This window comes from Danio rerio, chromosome 4 (assembly GCF_049306965.1).
Source record: "Danio rerio strain Tuebingen ecotype United States chromosome 4, GRCz12tu, whole genome shotgun sequence".
Taxonomy (NCBI): domain Eukaryota; kingdom Metazoa; phylum Chordata; class Actinopteri; order Cypriniformes; family Danionidae; genus Danio; species Danio rerio.
This window is the reverse complement of record NC_133179.1, coordinates 18,868,280-18,885,965: the sequence shown is the minus strand read 5'-3', so window position 1 is coordinate 18,885,965 and position 17,686 is coordinate 18,868,280. Positions and strand designations below refer to the sequence as shown.

The window sequence follows — 17,686 nt, the reverse complement described above, 5'->3', positions numbered from 1 at the left end:
CAACTCTGATAAATTGGTCATAAAAATCCACAACAATCTGTAAAGTGCTGATTGAAATAGTTTGTAATGTGATTTTATTTACTCTGGTTGAAAACTCTGGAAGGTACTGCAGCATATCATTATTTTTTTCCCCTGAATGTGGTCAAAATGTTTAGGATACACCAGTAGTAGATTCATTATCTGTCAACACACAGTAATATTTCAGTGAATTTCTCCTTCACATTTTAAAAACAATAATATAATGAAAATACATAAAATGCTATTTAGTATCTGGTTTGAGGTTAGTATCTTGAGGCAAAGCACAAAATGATGGACAATCTGTCACCTCACTGTTAGTGGTTTTAAAAAGTTTAACTAAACAACAATTAATAACAATCTAATGGACCCTTTTCTATTAAAACATTTAATATTTTATTTCCATAAATAATGTATTCATTTTACTGTTTACTGTTGTTTCTAATTTAAAAAAGAAATAGAGGAGATCAGGACTAACAACAAACTACTGGAGATGGAAAAACAATAGACATGTTTGGTTTTCAGTATAAAATATAATTAAAGGTGCAGTAGGTGATTCTCTTTAGAAACATTTTTTTTTTGTTGTGCTGTTGAAAGTCTCGTCACAGTCGAATAGTAATGATTACAGCAAATGATATAAACTTGTTTATAAATATTTTTATATTCTGGGCATAAAAGAAAAAAATGTTCATCCAATTAAATATTGTCGGGTCGACGTTTCCCATAGTTCCGATAAGTAGCTGAAACTGTCAACAAATGCAGCTTGGGCTTTTGTGCATCTCTGTTCACGCATATCAGCCATTAGCGTGTGTACGCCTATATGAGCGCCGCGCGTTCATGACTAAACTATTCTAGCTTTACGCAGAGCTCGTGCAGATGTTGTTACAAATGGATTATATGCACGGAAGTGTTGTTCAGCCACTGAAATCTTCCAGCGATAGATTAATGTGACTATTTTTAGTTTCATGAGGGCCTTTAAAGCATCGATAATGTAGATTTATATTTAGTTTAACAACAAAACACCAGTAAATAGCGCTGTTCTTTCTAGCCTGCTTTACTAAGCTGAAGCTGCTTTTATTTTCACATTGGGTCATTCTAAACAATGACAGCCGTCCAAAGCTAATATGCTAATAGCATTTTAGCAGATCACCTACTGCACCTTTAAATAATACTGCATACTGTACAGTAAATAACCTTCACTGTATAAATTAAATGAAGGTTAACCATTACTGAGCTATATGAGTGTTACATGTTTGTTGTTTGATCAAAATTAAAAACACAGAGAGCAGGAATAAGACGTTTTTCACTATAAGACACAGCTGACATTTAAAGTCATAACTGATTGAATGTCATGACTGATTCTTACTGTTGTGAAGCAAGACGTAAATTGTGTGTCATGAATTTTATTCAGTTGTTCAGATGAGGCACTTCTCAGATCTCCTGTGCGTGTCCTACATGCGATCACACTCTGACATGCAGGTCACACTTTAATATTCACATGAGATCACCTCCTATTTGGTGCTCACCGATGAGACATTTACTCACTGGGAGCTGTGTTTCAGTGCATGGACATGCATTATAGCATGAACAGAGTCAGTTCAGAGAGTAATTCAATGCAACGTACATTTTTAATGCTGACATAATAGACATGTTTGAGAGGAATTAAAGATGTCTTAAACTTTATTTTAAATGAATCCAAAGACATTTTTATTGCTCATAACTTTTAGAGAGAAAAGTCACAGACAAAGGACAAGAATGGCTATTGAAGGATAAGCATGGCTTTTCAAGAAATAGGTCATCCAAATATGAAAATTTACTTATTTTTTACTCACTCTCAGGCCATCCAAAATGTTATCCTTTCTTTAGAGAATAAGAAATTCTGGATGTTACAGAAAATGTTGATTTTTTAAAAATCTAATGCAAGTGAAAGTGTTTCAGCATAGACTTCACATAGACTTCACAAGGCCTCGTTCCAAAAGTATGACTACAACATACATTGCCTTCCAAAAACTGCATACCTGTACATCAAATGAGACGGAGTTGTACATGTGCATCACAAAGCAGCATCAATTAAGATTAACATATATTTAATTTTGTATATTTGTCCACTGGTGTCATGTGGATTACTTTAAAGTATGCATTTTAGACCTTTAAACTTTATGTTCAGCTCTTTTAAAAGATGCTTTAATTGAAGATAAAAGTTCTATACATCATGGATGACCTGTGGATGAACAAATAACTCAAAATTCATTTAAGCAACCATGCCGAAACTGAAGTAACCACCAAGAACAACCATGCAGCTATCTGTGAAATTGTGGTTCATTTAGGTGTAAAGTTACATCATCTTTCCAGCTGAAAGCAAAGTGTGAAAGAAAAATCGCAACAAAACAAGTTTAGAAATCAAAACTACCATGATCTCTTGGCTTTATTCAAGGTTTTTGAGACTGACCTTTCACTTCCAAGGCTTATATCACAAGGCCGTTTAAACCCAGATTATACTAATCTGTTGAGCAAACCCATAACACAGCAGCACAGTACTTATATTCACTTAGTTTCAGAGTGAACATGCTGTTAAATATGTTTTTCCTTCCAGGTTGGAGATGGAGCATGTATTAAAGTTATTACACCAAAAATTCATGCCCCATTGAAGACTCAAAACAGTGTAAAAGGTGAGACATGTTTTTCACATCCACCTCCGTTTCAGCTGAAGCAACACCATTGCTAGTAACAAATAAATATATGATTTTTACTTTGTTGTTATTTTGCTTTAAATGGTTGTGCATTCAGTTTATTAATATCAACACTCAACTGGTTGACAACTCATTTCATTTTCAGATGTTTAACTGACACAACCTTTTAGCTCACCACAACATCCTACCACCTCTATATAAAACTTGAAGTATTACCATGTGAAAATGCAGGCCGAGTATTGAACAAACATTTCTTTACAGTGAGCAACTGTGCAATTCTGGTATTCATCTTTAAAACAGGGTATCTGCGGGGTCTTAAAATGTCTTAAATCTCAAAAGCTCAATTTTAGGCCTTAAAAAGTCTTAATATTGTGTTGTAGGTTTTAAATATTTTTTTAACAGGTTTTATTTTCCTTTGTTCATGTGTAGCTTCCCGATCTGGCTCATACGATCACCAACAATCCCAATCTCAATAAAGTATTTTTTTTAAAAATAGCATTTTTAACTCTACTTACCATTAAGTTATGATTACTTTTCCTTATGGTAACGTTTGTTTAAAAGTCGCTTGTCCTATATTTGTTATTATTACATTTTTATTTTATTTTTGTATTATTAAAAGTATCAAATTATAATAATTTTTTTGATTGGGTAAGTGAAAATCTTTTGCAACTAAGATATATTTTTAAAAAATCGTAGCGTTTAGCCTTGTATAATTCTAAAATTTCCTTCGTAATGGTCTTAAAAAGGTCTTAAAGGTCTTCAATTTAACTTGGTGAAACCTGCAGGAACCCTATTTAAAAAACTTTTGCATTTCTTTCTTTATTCTTTCTTTATTCAAACGAAATGTTTTACTAGATTCACACAGTGACCACTATTAAGTTATAAAGACAACCATAATTTGCATAGTGATATACGAATTGAATGTATCCTCACACAGGCATGAATATACAGTAATGCATGCATCCCATTGAATACTTTTATGAGACTTTATGGTGCTTTTTGGCACTTGACAGCTTCAAGTCCCCATCCACTTTCATTATAATGAAAAATACCATATTTTAGTTTGACATGGGTAAACAAATGAAAGAAAATAATGAGAAAATATTCCATTTTGTTTGTATTTAGATGTCAAAAGAATGTTTCTGACTGAAATAGAAGTGTTAGAGTTTACATTGTTAGACAGTGTTTCTATCTTGCACTTATCATGAAACAAGAAGGACGTTCGGCCTTGTGTAAAGGAAGTGGTGGTGTCAGTGTGTATGTGTCTTTCCTACATATGACAGTGTAATCTATTTTTCTGTGCATTCACCACATGCAACAAGAGCTTCTAATTTTGCTTTAAAGGTTTTTGTCAGTGACTTTGCTGTACAGTATTTCTATAATCATTCTTAATATTTGGTACACTTTTGCTTTTGACGTCAGATATGTTTTCTTTTTTCTTTTGTATGGCAGATCAAATACAATGGTGACACATTATAGTTTTACACAATTTTTGTGAGTGATACACAAATGTTACTGTGAAAGTGCAGTTACTGTCAAATGCAATGGCCCACATAGACATCTGATACATGGAAATGTGATCACAAACAAGTTCATAATTAGATTTAGCATATTTAAAATATGTCATATGCAATATGAAATTCAATATATTGCAAAACTGACAGTTTACATACTTTTTTACTACCATTGGAATGACATATACAGTGTATATTGTGTATGACATGCACAAGCTGTACCAAAACAACTGAAAAGCTGTAATGTCCAAGATATTGAAATGTGTGTATGAGCACAGGCATTTATTCCATGTGGTTTTGTTTGCATGCGTGTTTTATTGAATTTAGAGCATTTGCATTTTGCAGTTAAGGTAGGTTTAGTTTAGTTTGGTTAACCACTCATTAACCACACCAGAGATTCTGCAATGTACAGTGACATTTCCTGTCAGCTGTTTAAAAAGCACAGTCATGTATGATTATTTAAACAGTACCAGTTTAAATTTTGTTTACTCATTTTTATGGTGTTTTGTTGCACAGATGATAAGAACTTCTCTATCAAGTACTTCCATCTGGTGAGTCATCACGCAGAGTGTTTTAAGTCTATACAAGTTGAAAGGACTCATTTAAAATGATCTGTGAAAACAGCAATTGTGTTGTGTTTTCATCCTCGGTCACAGGGTTATCGCTGAGTTTATGTGTTAAATCTAGTTTCATGGCACTGGCACTTTAGTGAAGTGTGAGTAGGTGTGTGATGCTTTCAGTTTTACCCTCTTCCTGTTCAAAAAAGAGGAAGTGTTTGTTATATGAATCTCGTTGCAGTTGAGTCTTGCAGGTTGCCTTTTCTGATACTAAAAGATTTAACAGCATAAAAAGCTTTTATCAAAAATACAGCGGTACACATTGTAATATAGCTTTAATTGTGCATTACAGTGGATATAAAAAACAGATTCAACTGGTTTTTCCTTTTGCTCTAGGTTGATCCAGATATTGACACGGACTTGAGCAACCACCCGGAGAAAAAAGCCTTAAAAATCAAAGAGATGTACCTCATCAAGCTGCTCTCCACCAAAGTGAGAATAATGGATATAAAAAGTATTTTACTGCATACGATAGATAGATGGATAAATGGATGGAGGGAGGAAGGGAGGGATGGATGGATGGATGGATGGATGGATGGATGGACAGACAAAAGAATTGATGGTTGTATGGACAGATGGATGACCAAACAGAAAGTGGGACTGATGAATAAATGGATGGACTGGTAGATGGATGGATGAACAAAAGAACTGATGGTTGTATGGACAGATGGATGAACAAACAGAAAGTGGGACTGATGAATAAATGGATAGACTGGTAAATGGATTGATTGAAAGATGGATGGATGGATTGTTGGATGGAAAGCAAACTGACAGATGCATGGACAGAAGGGTAAACAAGTGGATGAACAGACAGAAAGACATGGATATTAGACTGACAGATGCACTGATTGATTGATGGATAGATAGATGGATGAATGGATAGATGGAGGGACAGATAGATGAACAAACCGATAAATGTGAAATAAATAGGTGCAGTGACAGATAGTAGATTTAAGTATGGATGGATTGATAGATATTTCAAGAAGGATGGATGGGCAGATAGATAGATAGATAGATAGATAGATAGATAGATAGATAGATAGATAGATAGATAGATAGATAGATAGATAGATAGATGGATGGATGGATGGATGGATGGATGGATGGATGGATGGATGGATGGATGGATGGATGGATGGATGGATGGATGGATGGATGGATGGATGGATGGGTGGGTGGATGGATGGTTGGGTGGATAGATGGATGGGTGGGTGGATGGATGGATGAATGGATGGATGGATGGATGGATGGGTGGGTGGATGGATGGATGGGTGGATGGATGGATGGATGGATGGATGGATGGATGGATGGATGGATGGATGGATTGATGGATGGATGGGTGGATGGATGGATGGATGGTTGGGTGGATGGATGGATGGATGGTTGGGTGGATGGATGGATGAATGGATAGAAAATGAACTGACAGATGCATGGATAGAAGGATGAACAATCTGATGAACAGAGACAGAAAGACAGATGGATATTAGACTGAAAAATGATCTGATGGATGGATGGATGGATGGATAGATGGAGGGACAGATAGATGAACAAACAGATAAATGTTAGATAAACAGGTGCAGTGACAGATAGTAGATGTAAGTATGGATGGATTGATAAATATTTTAAGATAGATGGATGGATTGATGTATATTTCAAGATGGATGGATGGATGGGCTTACAGATAGATGAAAGAATGGGTAGATGGATGGATGGATGGATGGATGGAAGAGTGGATGGATAGATGGGAGATTGGATGGATAGACAGCCGGATATACTGTCAGATACTACAGATGAATGTATGGGTAGATGGAGTGACAGAAGGATGAGTGGATGTATAACCAGACAGCCTGTGTATAGACTGTCTCTATATTGTCTTGTGTACACATAATATTTAACACATATGTACTGATGTTGTCCAGGTTGCAGTTCATTCTTTTGTGGAGAATCTGTTCAAGAGTATCTGGGGTTTGCCTAATAACAAAGCCCCACTGGCTGTCAAGTACTTTTTCGACTTCCTTGATGAACAAGCAGAGAGAAAAAAGATCACAGATCCAGACGTCCTGCACATCTGGAAAACAAACAGGTGCTGGAGATCACACCTCCACTGCAGCTCACTGTGCATAGCTTCCCCAGCTTTGCACTGACTAGCATATACAGTTATCAAAATATTCATGCACAACTAAAAAAAAAACAATTTCACACCTTCCTCGCAGCCTTCCGCTTCGTTTCTGGGTAAACATCCTGAAGAACCCTGACTTTGTGTTCAGTGACATGGAGAAGTCGCCTCATCTGGATGGCTGTCTGTCTGTCATAGCTCAGGCCTTCATGGACTCCTTCTCTCTAACAGACACACACCTGGACAAGGTAAACACTGAAACCTTACTTTTAAAAAACTGTAACTATCACAGAGATTATTGACTGTCTTCATTTCTCTGACAGCATTCACCAACCAATAAGCTACTCTACGGGAAAGACATTCCTCAGTACAAACAGGAAGTAAAGTCATACTACAAATTAGTAAAGGACCAGACGTCTATCAGCAGCCAAGAGTTGAAAACGTTCCTCCAAGAGGAGTCAAAGGTACAATCGGTCCAACCCTACCTGGAGCTTTAATGAATCATCGTGATGGAAATATTATGTGAAATACCTTCATTTAAACGTCTCTCTTCTTCTTAAGAAACATCAGAATGAGTTCAATGAATCGGCGGCTCTCCGTGAGCTCTACAAATACATGCAGCGCTACTTCACTGAGGTACACTATTCTTCTACTTTTTCGTGCATTTGTGCCAGTTTCACAGCACACTTTCACTGTGATATCAGGTACATTTAAGCCACAGAAAATAAAAGTAGGAAGTCTATTTTTTGAAACGTGATAACATTTTCACATCCTGTTTTAGTTCAAAACATGCTTTAAAAGGAGATTTGATACTGTAGATTCCACCAGAATGGTGTTTTCAACCGGTGTTTCTCAACAGCAGTAAGCCCAGCATGTGTAAGCTGTGAGCCAGCTTGCTGGGTAAAAATATGAATCTATAAGCATAATGTGTGTAAAATACTGGCTCTGATGTGAATATCATGTTAGATGTGTTTATGTGAAATAGCTAATAAAAGTAACACAAGCACAATATCTTTGGAATATTTATTGGAAAATGGATGAATTAAATTTTCCAACTTGTCAGCAGGTCAGTAGCACACACAATTGCAGTAGCGAACTGAACATCACTATAGATATTTACATTAGATGGGCCTACGCTATTGTTGTCTATTGGAAGGAATGTGTCAATAGAGCCGCCATTTTAGTTGTGGGCGGTGATCCTTTGAAATGAATATGGGATCAGGGTGCAGTGGTGGACTGGCCATTCAGAGCCAGAGATATATACACATTCATGCATATATCTACGATCGGGAGTTTTCCAGCTGGTCAGTATGCACATTTTTTTTAATTACTAAAATTATAATCTTACATCACTTTTCTTCATGGATGGATAAGTGACCGCACAGGCATTGCCGACAAAAGCATGTGTTTGTGTGCATTGAAATTATTATTATCCTCCCTTCCTGTTAAATTTTATCTAATCCATGTGCTGAAACACACCCCCTCTCCTGCTTTTACTTCTAATTGTAACAGAGGGAGTGATTCGTTGGTGATGAACGACTCGTTCACTTAGCCGACAATAATACAAGTTTCTGGCACCGCAGCATCTCGTTGTCATATTTCAGTGACACTGTTTGCTGATTTTATTCAACAAAACTAGCATAACTAGTATGTAGTGAGAATTGGTGCTACTTTGCCTTATGGTCAGGGCTGTAAGAGATTGTATTATCAACAATACTTGTTGAGCACAAAAGTTTGTAACAAACATTCATTCATTCATTCATTTTCTTGTCGGCTTAGTCCCTTTATTAATTTGGGGTCGCCACAGTGGAATGAACCGCCAACTTATCCAGCAAGTTTTTACGCAGCAGATGCCCTTCCAGCCGCAACCCATTTCTGGGAAATTGTAACAAACAAAAACATAAAAACCTTAATCTTACCTATGAAATGTTCTTTGTTTTCTTTGTTTGCTCAATACTACAAACGTACACAGCACTAAAGTCCAGCATATTTACATTGGCTTTAGTCTTGACTAGTGCAGTTGAATGACATTGGTCCTGGGAGCACTGTACAAATGTGGTGGCGCTAGTGTATAGTGTACAGTATATATCTCTGGTACATCATTACATTGTGAACAAATTGCAAAAGAAATGATCAGTATGAAATTTTTTTAACAAATTTTTTTAAACGACTGTTAGTATCAACAATTTTTATATATATATATATATATATATATATATATATATATATATATATATATATAATTATATATTAGTGATGCACAATATATTGTTTCAGCATCGATATCGCAATATGCACATCCGTATTAGTCACATCACAGGATCTGCAATGTTAAGCATTCAGGCACACAAAATTATAATGATTGTAACTTTAGTATTTAGTTTGTATATTTGCTGTACTGCTGTTATCAACACACTTGATTGGTTTAGTATATTTTGTGCAGATGCAATTCCCTACAAAATTATCTCAATTAATATAAAATTATGAATTCTTACCATATTAGGCCATTTATTTCTTCCAGTAAAATTATACATGATGTCACACATTATGTATCACAGAAAACTTTAATATTGCAATGTCATTTTTTCCAATATCGTGCAGCTCTTATATATACATATCACCCAAAACTCAAAATTCAGTTATTTGTTCAAAACCTGTTTGTCTTTCTTTCTTCTGTTTAATAAAAAAGAAAATATTTAAAAAAAAAAGTTGAGAACCTGTAACCATTGGTCATTGGTTTTCAGCTTTTTAAAAAATATCTTCTTTTGTGTTTATGAAAATAAAGAAACTCATAAAGGTGTGGAACCAATTGAGGGTCAATAAATAGGGAATAAAATTGAATATTTGGGTGAACTATTACTCTAAATGACCAGTGACAATCTGGGTCCCAAAGGCAACCTGGTTGAGAAACACTAGCCTAGAAATCTTTCGAAACTTGCGTGGTGAGGTTTTAGATATACCAAAAGCAATTGTAGATTACAATAATTTTTTAAAGGATTAGTTCCCTCTACCAGATTCATTCTTGCATGTCACACGGCATGTTTGAGCTTGAGTAATAAAAACCAATGAGGTTTGTTCTTGGACATTACGCAGGTGGGGTGCATTTACAAATGAGTGTTGGATGAAGAGAGTTTCAATGGTGGGACAGAAAGTGATTCATTTGCATCTTTCAGGTTTTAAAATATCTTCATTTGTGTTCTGAATGTCAATGAGGTTTGGTGACTTTTCACTCTGAAATAAATGAGACCTTTAATTATTAACAGTTATGAAAACACGTATAAATATTTTCACAGTTTGATATAAAAGTCATTATTGGTTCCCCAGTAAACTTTTTAAAATATTTTATTCTTTGTGTAAGAATTTTAATAACCTGACAAACAGGTTTAAAAAGAACCCTTTTTTATACTTGAATGTCTCATTTAGTAGATAAAACAATTCAATATTTATGTTATTTAAATAATCCATAATCATGTTAGACTATAAGGGCCACTATTATTTTAGTTTAGCAGTGCTTGAATCCACCATTATTTTAGTTTAGCAGTGCTTGTAATATAATTGCCTATTGGTATTTTATGGGAACACATCTTAGAATTCAATATACTGAAATGATGTGGTTAATAAAAGATGTACGTTTTCTCTCTCAATATCGTTGTTCACTTAAAGGGATAGTTCACCCAAAAATGAAAAATCTACCATCATTTACTCACCCTCCACTTGTTCCAAACCAGTTTGAGTTTCTTTCTTCTGTTTAACATAAGGGAAAATATACTGAAGAAAGTTGAAAAAACAGCCATTCCATAGTTATTTTCTTTCTACTATGGCTGTTTTTTGGGGGCGGCATGGTGGCTAATTGGTTAGCACTGTCACCTCACAGCAGGAAGGTCACTGGTTTGAGTCCCAGCTGGGCCAGTTGGCATTTTTGTGTGCAGTTTGGATGTTCTCCCTGTGTTGGTGTGGGTTTCCCCCGGGTTCACCAGTTTCCCCTACTGTCCAAAGACATGCGCTGTAGGTGAATTGAATAAACAAAATTGTCCGTGTTGTGTGAATGAGTGTGAATGGGTGTTTTCCAGAACTAGGTCGCGACTGGAAGGGTATCTGCTGCGTAAAAAAACAGCTGGAATAGTTGGCGGTTCATTCCACTGTGGCGACCTCTAAATATAGAAACTAAGCCAAAGGAAAATGAATGTATAAATGGCTCTTATTTTGTGTTTAGCATAGTGCATTAAAACTGTAGAAACTAGTGAGGAAATGGTGAGGAATTTTATTGTTTGCAACTAAATGTCTTTAAATGTGTTACTAATAACGAGAGTTTCAGAATTGTATATAGCTCATTTCAAATGTTACCAGGCCTACTTGTTTCAACGAAGAACGTTTATTATTTATAGTGTCGTGTAATGATTTTTTTTTAATGCTGTCTGCAGATTTTTCAGAAGCTGGAGCAGACAGATGCCCCATCTAATCTGAAAGAGAACATGCACAGAGTCAAGGAGCTTTTTGACAACATGAAGCGAAGCGGCTGGAACTGAACTTCTTCTTTGTGTTATCCAAATGGGTATTCACACTGCACTCTGTTTTCTTTTTATGCACAATAAACAGAAATGAACTGGAAGCGTGTCTTTTTAGGGACTGCCATCACCAGCAGAGAGAACACACACGTTCACTTCTGTATGTTGGCTGGATGGTGTACGTGACTATGCGAATGTACTGCATATCTGTCAATTATAGAATTTGAAAGAAGCTCATCATCTACTTATTTTAGACTAACACTGAGCTGTTTATTAAATGTCACAAATTTATAAGTATGCAATGTGATGCAAATAGTTGTTTCAATTTTTTATGATGTGTTAAAATAACATGGGCTGCCTCCAATCATTTTATAACTCTGCTTAAGGTTAAACATCTTTTGCAAATGGACTAAATAGTTATTTTTGTAAACTGCTTACTTTTGTAACTGTCCTAGTCTGAACTATACTAATAAAATGTGTGTGATTTTGTGTGAAAATGTTTGTGTAATGTATTGAACGACTGTGTGATTACTGTTAGTTTATGTTCCTTTGTCGCCCTCTAACGGTTACACTAATAATAATTTAAATTCTAATGAGGTTTATTTATAACTACTTACATTAAATCACATCGAAACCAATTAGGGACAGCAGGCCAGGTTGTAAACGTCATTCAGGCTAATTTATTTATATAACATTCAAGGTTTTTTGAAGACAATTATTTTGTTCATCAAGGTGGAATTTATTAAATGTAACAAAAATGTTAAATTGTTAAATATTTATTAATTAAAAAAAATATTCTTATTGTGTGTAGTTGTATGTATTGTATGTATTACTCCAGTCGTTGTTGCTTTTACTACTATTACTATTATTAATAATAATAATAATTGATATTAGAGTGATTTCTGAAGGATCATGTGACTCTGAAGACTGGAGTTACGAAGCTGAAAATTCATCATTAAAATCACTGGAATAAATGATTAAATTAAATGATAAACTACTTTTGAACAGTTATTTTATAGTGCAAAAATATTTCACAATTTTACATTTGCGCTGTATTTTTGGTGATAAATAAATAAATGCAGCCTTGGTGAGCAGGAGAAACTTATGTTAAAACATTTAAAAATCGTTCAAGCCCCAAAATGTGGACCGGTAGTGTCTATATTAAATTGTGTAAAATAATTGCATATTTTTTTATTTTTTTTTATTTTGTGTCAGTAATAAGTATCATATTAATTCTCAACATTAATAAAGCATTAACTAACATTTTACTTCAATAAATGACTAATTTGATTATAATACTTAATAATAATAAGTAGATTTATTATAGCATTTTGATTAGTGTTTATTCCTGTTCTAATATACAGTAAAATATAATAAACATTTTATGTGCATCTTTGTTTTAAAGATGGTCAAAGCATATCTAGGACCTATTTAAAATATTGTAGGAAGCATGGCAAATATACAGTGACAAAGGGACCAAGCTGAAAGGAAAATGAATGAATAAATGAATATTCTGTGACATTGACTGTGTACATAGATATTGCATATCCATATACACACAATTAATAGAAAGCAAAACTAAAGTGTGCACACACATACAACAGCAATAATAATTATTATAATCATCTAAATTTTAAAGCAATACAAAATATAATATATTAATTTATTAATAATTTTTATTAATTTTGTTCATCAAATTAATATTTTATTATTTAAATATAATTTATTAATGTAGTTATTTGATATAAAAAACGAAATTGCCTCCATAAATATATTTGTTTCAAAAATGGTTCAAATTTGAATTTTATATATTATTATTATCATCAATAAAATCTATTTGTAAATTGTAAAAAAATATATAGTAATACATGTTATATTTGCAAAAAAATGAATTATATTTTTTATAATATATTTAAGTATAAAATATGTATTATAATAAATTATATTGTGACGCAAACAGCCGGGTTCCTATTGGCTGAAACGAGTTGGGCGAGCCTCATTTTCGTATGCTGCTTTTGCGCATGCGCGCTCATCCACCGACGCGTCACTGCGCATTCAACATGGAGCCGACGGTGAAGCGGTAGCAGCGGACGCCTCAGCCAGTCATGTTTATATTTTGCATTTATGAAGCTTTCCAGTCCACAAGAAAACACTCTGGCTGACCGGAGGAATACCTAAAATGTACAGCTTCCAATATCTGCCGGTCGTCCTTTGATAAGTGATTAAAGAGATACCGGTCATGGCTGGATTGATCAAGAAACAGATCCTGAAACATCTCTCCAGGTCAGAGCTGATCCTTTACTGACACCTTTACACACATATCGACGCCTGATAACCATTATTCGTGTGTTGAAGGCTGAGTTGAGTCCTGCTGATGTGGCTGTGCTGGATGACACATGCTGATGGGTCATAACTGGGCTTTGACAGGTTGCCAGAGAAAATGCTTTTGCTCTGGGTTGATGTCAAAACACGCTTGGGTGTCACGTCTCCAGCCAAACGAGTCTGTCTGCCCTCATCTCAGTGCTGTATTTTGTGGGTCAGTGTGGTAAAGAAAGTGTTGTGTGCTTTAACGCCTATTCTAAAGCTCCTCTGTTTTGGAAATAACCTTTCATATATTTTAGCTAGATCTTTGATAAGATCTTATTGGAGCCTGACCCCATTTTAGTATCATGTTGTGTTTGATTGACAACTAAAGGTCAGTTTGTTATCAAAAAGTCTAGTAGGATGTCACCACATCATAATCCAGTGTTTTATTCAAATATTTACAACTAAGCTTTATCAGTCTTTGTGGGATCATCAGCCTTAAAATCGTATTGTAAATGTCCACTGCTTTGCAAACTATCTCTCATCTTTTTAAGTTATGTTTTTGATTGATTCTTTGTGAAGTCTGAGCACATTTCTTGTGTCTTCTTGTATTTGATTGACATTTAAAGGTCAGTTTGTTATCAAATTTTATAGTACACAGACTAGGGATTTATTCAAATATTTACAGTAGGCTACAGTTTTATGAGATAAATCTGCAAGTCAACCTTCAAATGCATTTAAAAAAATCTTATGAATAATTCATCCATGCATATTAGAGTTTGGAGAAATTTAGGTAAAGTTTTTTTTTTTTTTCAGACTTTCTCCCTAATAATGTAATTTCAGAAAAACATTCTTTGCACATCTAAATTGCAAAATCATATTATCAGCTAATTACTATCATATTACAACATTGTCCACAATCAAATAAATAGTGATAATGTTGTTTCAACGTCATGCTTATATGTGATTTTAAGCCAAATATTCAAAGAACCATGGTGAACAATATATGGAGCATATCAAAAGTTGTCAGTAAATTAATCTGCAAATATAAAATCAACTTTACCACAATTGAAAAAAATCTCAATACAAGTTAACTCGTATTCTGATGATATCTATCACAAGATTGAAACTTTTATATACATTCAATCTATTATTATTCTATTAACTGACCACAAGGAAATTATTATTATTTTTTAAGTATATACTTAAAAATGTGTTCGTTCATATGTGATTATTTTTCATAATATATTTAGAATATCTTGACAAATTTTTAATTAAATATGTTGAAATCGAAAATAAATACAAATAAAATATAAAACACTTTTATAAACTAACGATTAATGGTACAACATGAAGTATTTGCTAAATAAAAATAAAAATGTACAGACTGTAGTTTCACATTTTATTTTCATGCTGTTATTTCTGTTCTCCCTGCAGCCCTCTGTGGCGTAAAGATTGTGGTCATCCATCACCACAAAATAAACAACATGACATAAAACAAAATGATAGATCTTTTTTATTTTGTACAAACAATCTATATTGTCATATTGCAAAGCCCTAATATACATGTTTTTAGATTAAATAATAGTATTGTCTAGTGAAAAAAGAAGATGTTTTCTGGTATTTATGCTGGATTTCTACAATCACTTCTCACCTGTGATGTTTGGTCAACAAATAAGTAAAACCATCATACGTCCTCGCAGCTCTTGATTCAAATGTCATGATTCAGTTTGATTCTGATTCACAAACATTTAGTTTTAGTTTAATTCCTGATTCGATTCCTGTTTCTGTAATATAAATCTCATTGATATTTCTAAAAAAATAATCTTTTTACAAATGTTAATGAAAAGAATTAAACAGCGACTCATCTGAATAATAGGGAGTGTTGTCACTTTAAAATGGTCAAAATATGGAAGTAAAATCGTACATTTTATCATGATTTTAAATATTTTGGATTGAAATATTGGAGTCTTGATTTAGTTTTTGACTAATAATGCACATAACTTGCATTGTTGTCTGTATCTGTTTGCAAACTCCCGTATTCGTGATATTTGATAAAAAGCTGACACATTGATAATTTTAACAGCGATTATATGTTTATAATAGCTCAATTTGACAAGAATTTATAATTTTAGGTCAATCAGGATAATTTTGTATAAGAGTACATCTGCATAAAATATATTAATAAAATTGTAAGCATGGATAAATACAATAGATTAAATATTCAATGCAATAGAGCAAAAATGAAATAACCATCGCTTTGGGGTTTTCTGGTAAATAAATAAAATAACACCATATAAAAAAAAAAAAAAAAAAAATATATATATATATATATATATATATATATATATATATATATATATATATATATATATATATATATATATATATATATATAAACATTCTCTCTTTTATGATTCAATTTTGCAATGACTCCACAGATGACATGTTCTAAACTTTACAGCCTTGTCAACCATAATCATGACTCAACATTGGTTGCAGATGCTGCAATATGACTATGCTACAGATACTACATCTCTAACTCAAAGTGTATTTTAACAGTACTGTTCTTTGATCTTCCTATTGTGTTGTAAGCTTATCTATTCTCTAAGCATTAAAATGAGGATTTTGCTTTAATAGTTATCGCTACAGCAGTCAAACCTTCTTAAGGGTTCTTCTTTATGTTTGAGTTTTTTTTAAACAGTGTGGACATGAACATGTGGGAGTTGGAGGAGGAAATTGTAGTCCTTTACTTAGATGACCCTTCAATTGAGCTGAACAGATGAGTTTCCATCAATGTGGTATATGTACAGGGACTTTTAATTTTCAGTCAGCCAGCTTAAGCGCTCCCGCTGTCTTTCCTCTACAAAATCACCATGTTTAAGATCTGATTTCCTGAGAAATCAGTGATCTTTACTATTTGATAGATATGAGATATAAAGTGGGCCTCAAATTGGACAAGAAGCACTGCATCAAATTAAATTTTTCACCGCCATGTCTTTAAAATATGAACATTTTTTCAATGGCGTTTCTGCGCTAACCTGCTGCTATCGATGGTGCTAGTGTTTACACTGTCTTTCAACTTGTTTTACGATTGAACAATTAAATTAATGCTTAAGTCTTTTTATCTTAATGTTTTTGAATTACATTACAATGTCTATGCTGTAAAATGAACCTAATAAAATTGAAAATGATCACATTAACCTGTCTCTGGAAGTTTACCATTGGCTGAAAAACCCTAGCTGTGCATGTAGCCCATTCAGAAGTTATGTTCAGTTTGTTGTGGAAACTTGAATCAAGTCTGGGTTTATTGCAAGGATAAGGTCTGGGTTCAACAGGAACAACATTTCTGTCGCGGCTGAGTGCGCGTTGTGCCAAATGGTTTCACTGTTGTGTGCCATTGTTGTGTCAATTTTTGAGTCCAACCGAACCTTCCCTGCATTATTCATCCCCTCAGTGGAGCGCGTCCAGATGAAATGCTACACCTATTCATTCAATATGACACAAGAGGTCTTTTGGTAAAACGGTAAAGTGTGTTCTCATGGTGTTCCTCATTTGATAAGCAATACCTCAGGTCCATGATGTCAAGCAGGCGGCGTGATAAAGCAACAATGGTGTCTCAAAAGGGTTATAACTTTGGTCTATGCCCTTCAGGGTGGACTTGGTTGCTCACTCTGCATTTTCTGGAGGAATAGTGGCACTCAAGGTCTCCTAAAAATGAACAGTGTTCTCTGTGGAACTTGGCTTTATGTTTATGACGTTGTGTTGAATTTATTTTGAGACTTTGACCTACACAAAATGAAGTTTTCCAGTATGGCGGCAGCAGTTTTTTAAAGCTGTAATAACCATGTATTTATTGTTATAGCTCATCAAAGACTTTGGGTTAGTTCCAGTTGCCTGATACGAAGTGGACTTCACATGGTAG

The 17,686-nt window shown here is 34.0% G+C and overlaps 2 protein-coding genes across 8 annotated transcripts in view; both read left to right on the top strand.

The window, feature by feature from the left end:
- Positions 1-11,954, top strand: part of plxnc1 (plexin C1) — a 34,983-nt gene extending 23,029 nt beyond the window's left edge. The window contains exons 24-31 of the mRNA XM_021475249.3: positions 2,609-2,684; positions 4,736-4,770; positions 5,173-5,268; positions 6,756-6,919; positions 7,050-7,200; positions 7,276-7,416; positions 7,514-7,588; positions 11,374-11,954. Of these exons, the coding sequence (XP_021330924.1) occupies positions 2,609-2,684; positions 4,736-4,770; positions 5,173-5,268; positions 6,756-6,919; positions 7,050-7,200; positions 7,276-7,416; positions 7,514-7,588; positions 11,374-11,478 (843 nt within the window). The 3' untranslated portion in view covers positions 11,479-11,954. The remainder of the gene's footprint in view (positions 1-2,608; positions 2,685-4,735; positions 4,771-5,172; positions 5,269-6,755; positions 6,920-7,049; positions 7,201-7,275; positions 7,417-7,513; positions 7,589-11,373) is intronic.
- A 1,549-nt stretch (positions 11,955-13,503) lies between these two features.
- bltp3b (bridge-like lipid transfer protein family member 3B) overlaps positions 13,504-17,686 on the top strand; it is a 73,427-nt gene continuing 69,244 nt past the window's right edge. For 6 of the 7 annotated variants that reach the window (XM_068219666.1, XM_005164749.5, XM_073946299.1 and 3 more), the window contains exon 1: positions 13,504-13,740. In XM_068219666.1, the coding sequence (XP_068075767.1) occupies positions 13,697-13,740 (44 nt within the window). In that variant the 5' untranslated portion in view covers positions 13,504-13,696. The remainder of the gene's footprint in view (positions 13,741-17,686) is intronic. The other variant, NM_001100005.1, reaches the window with a different exon arrangement.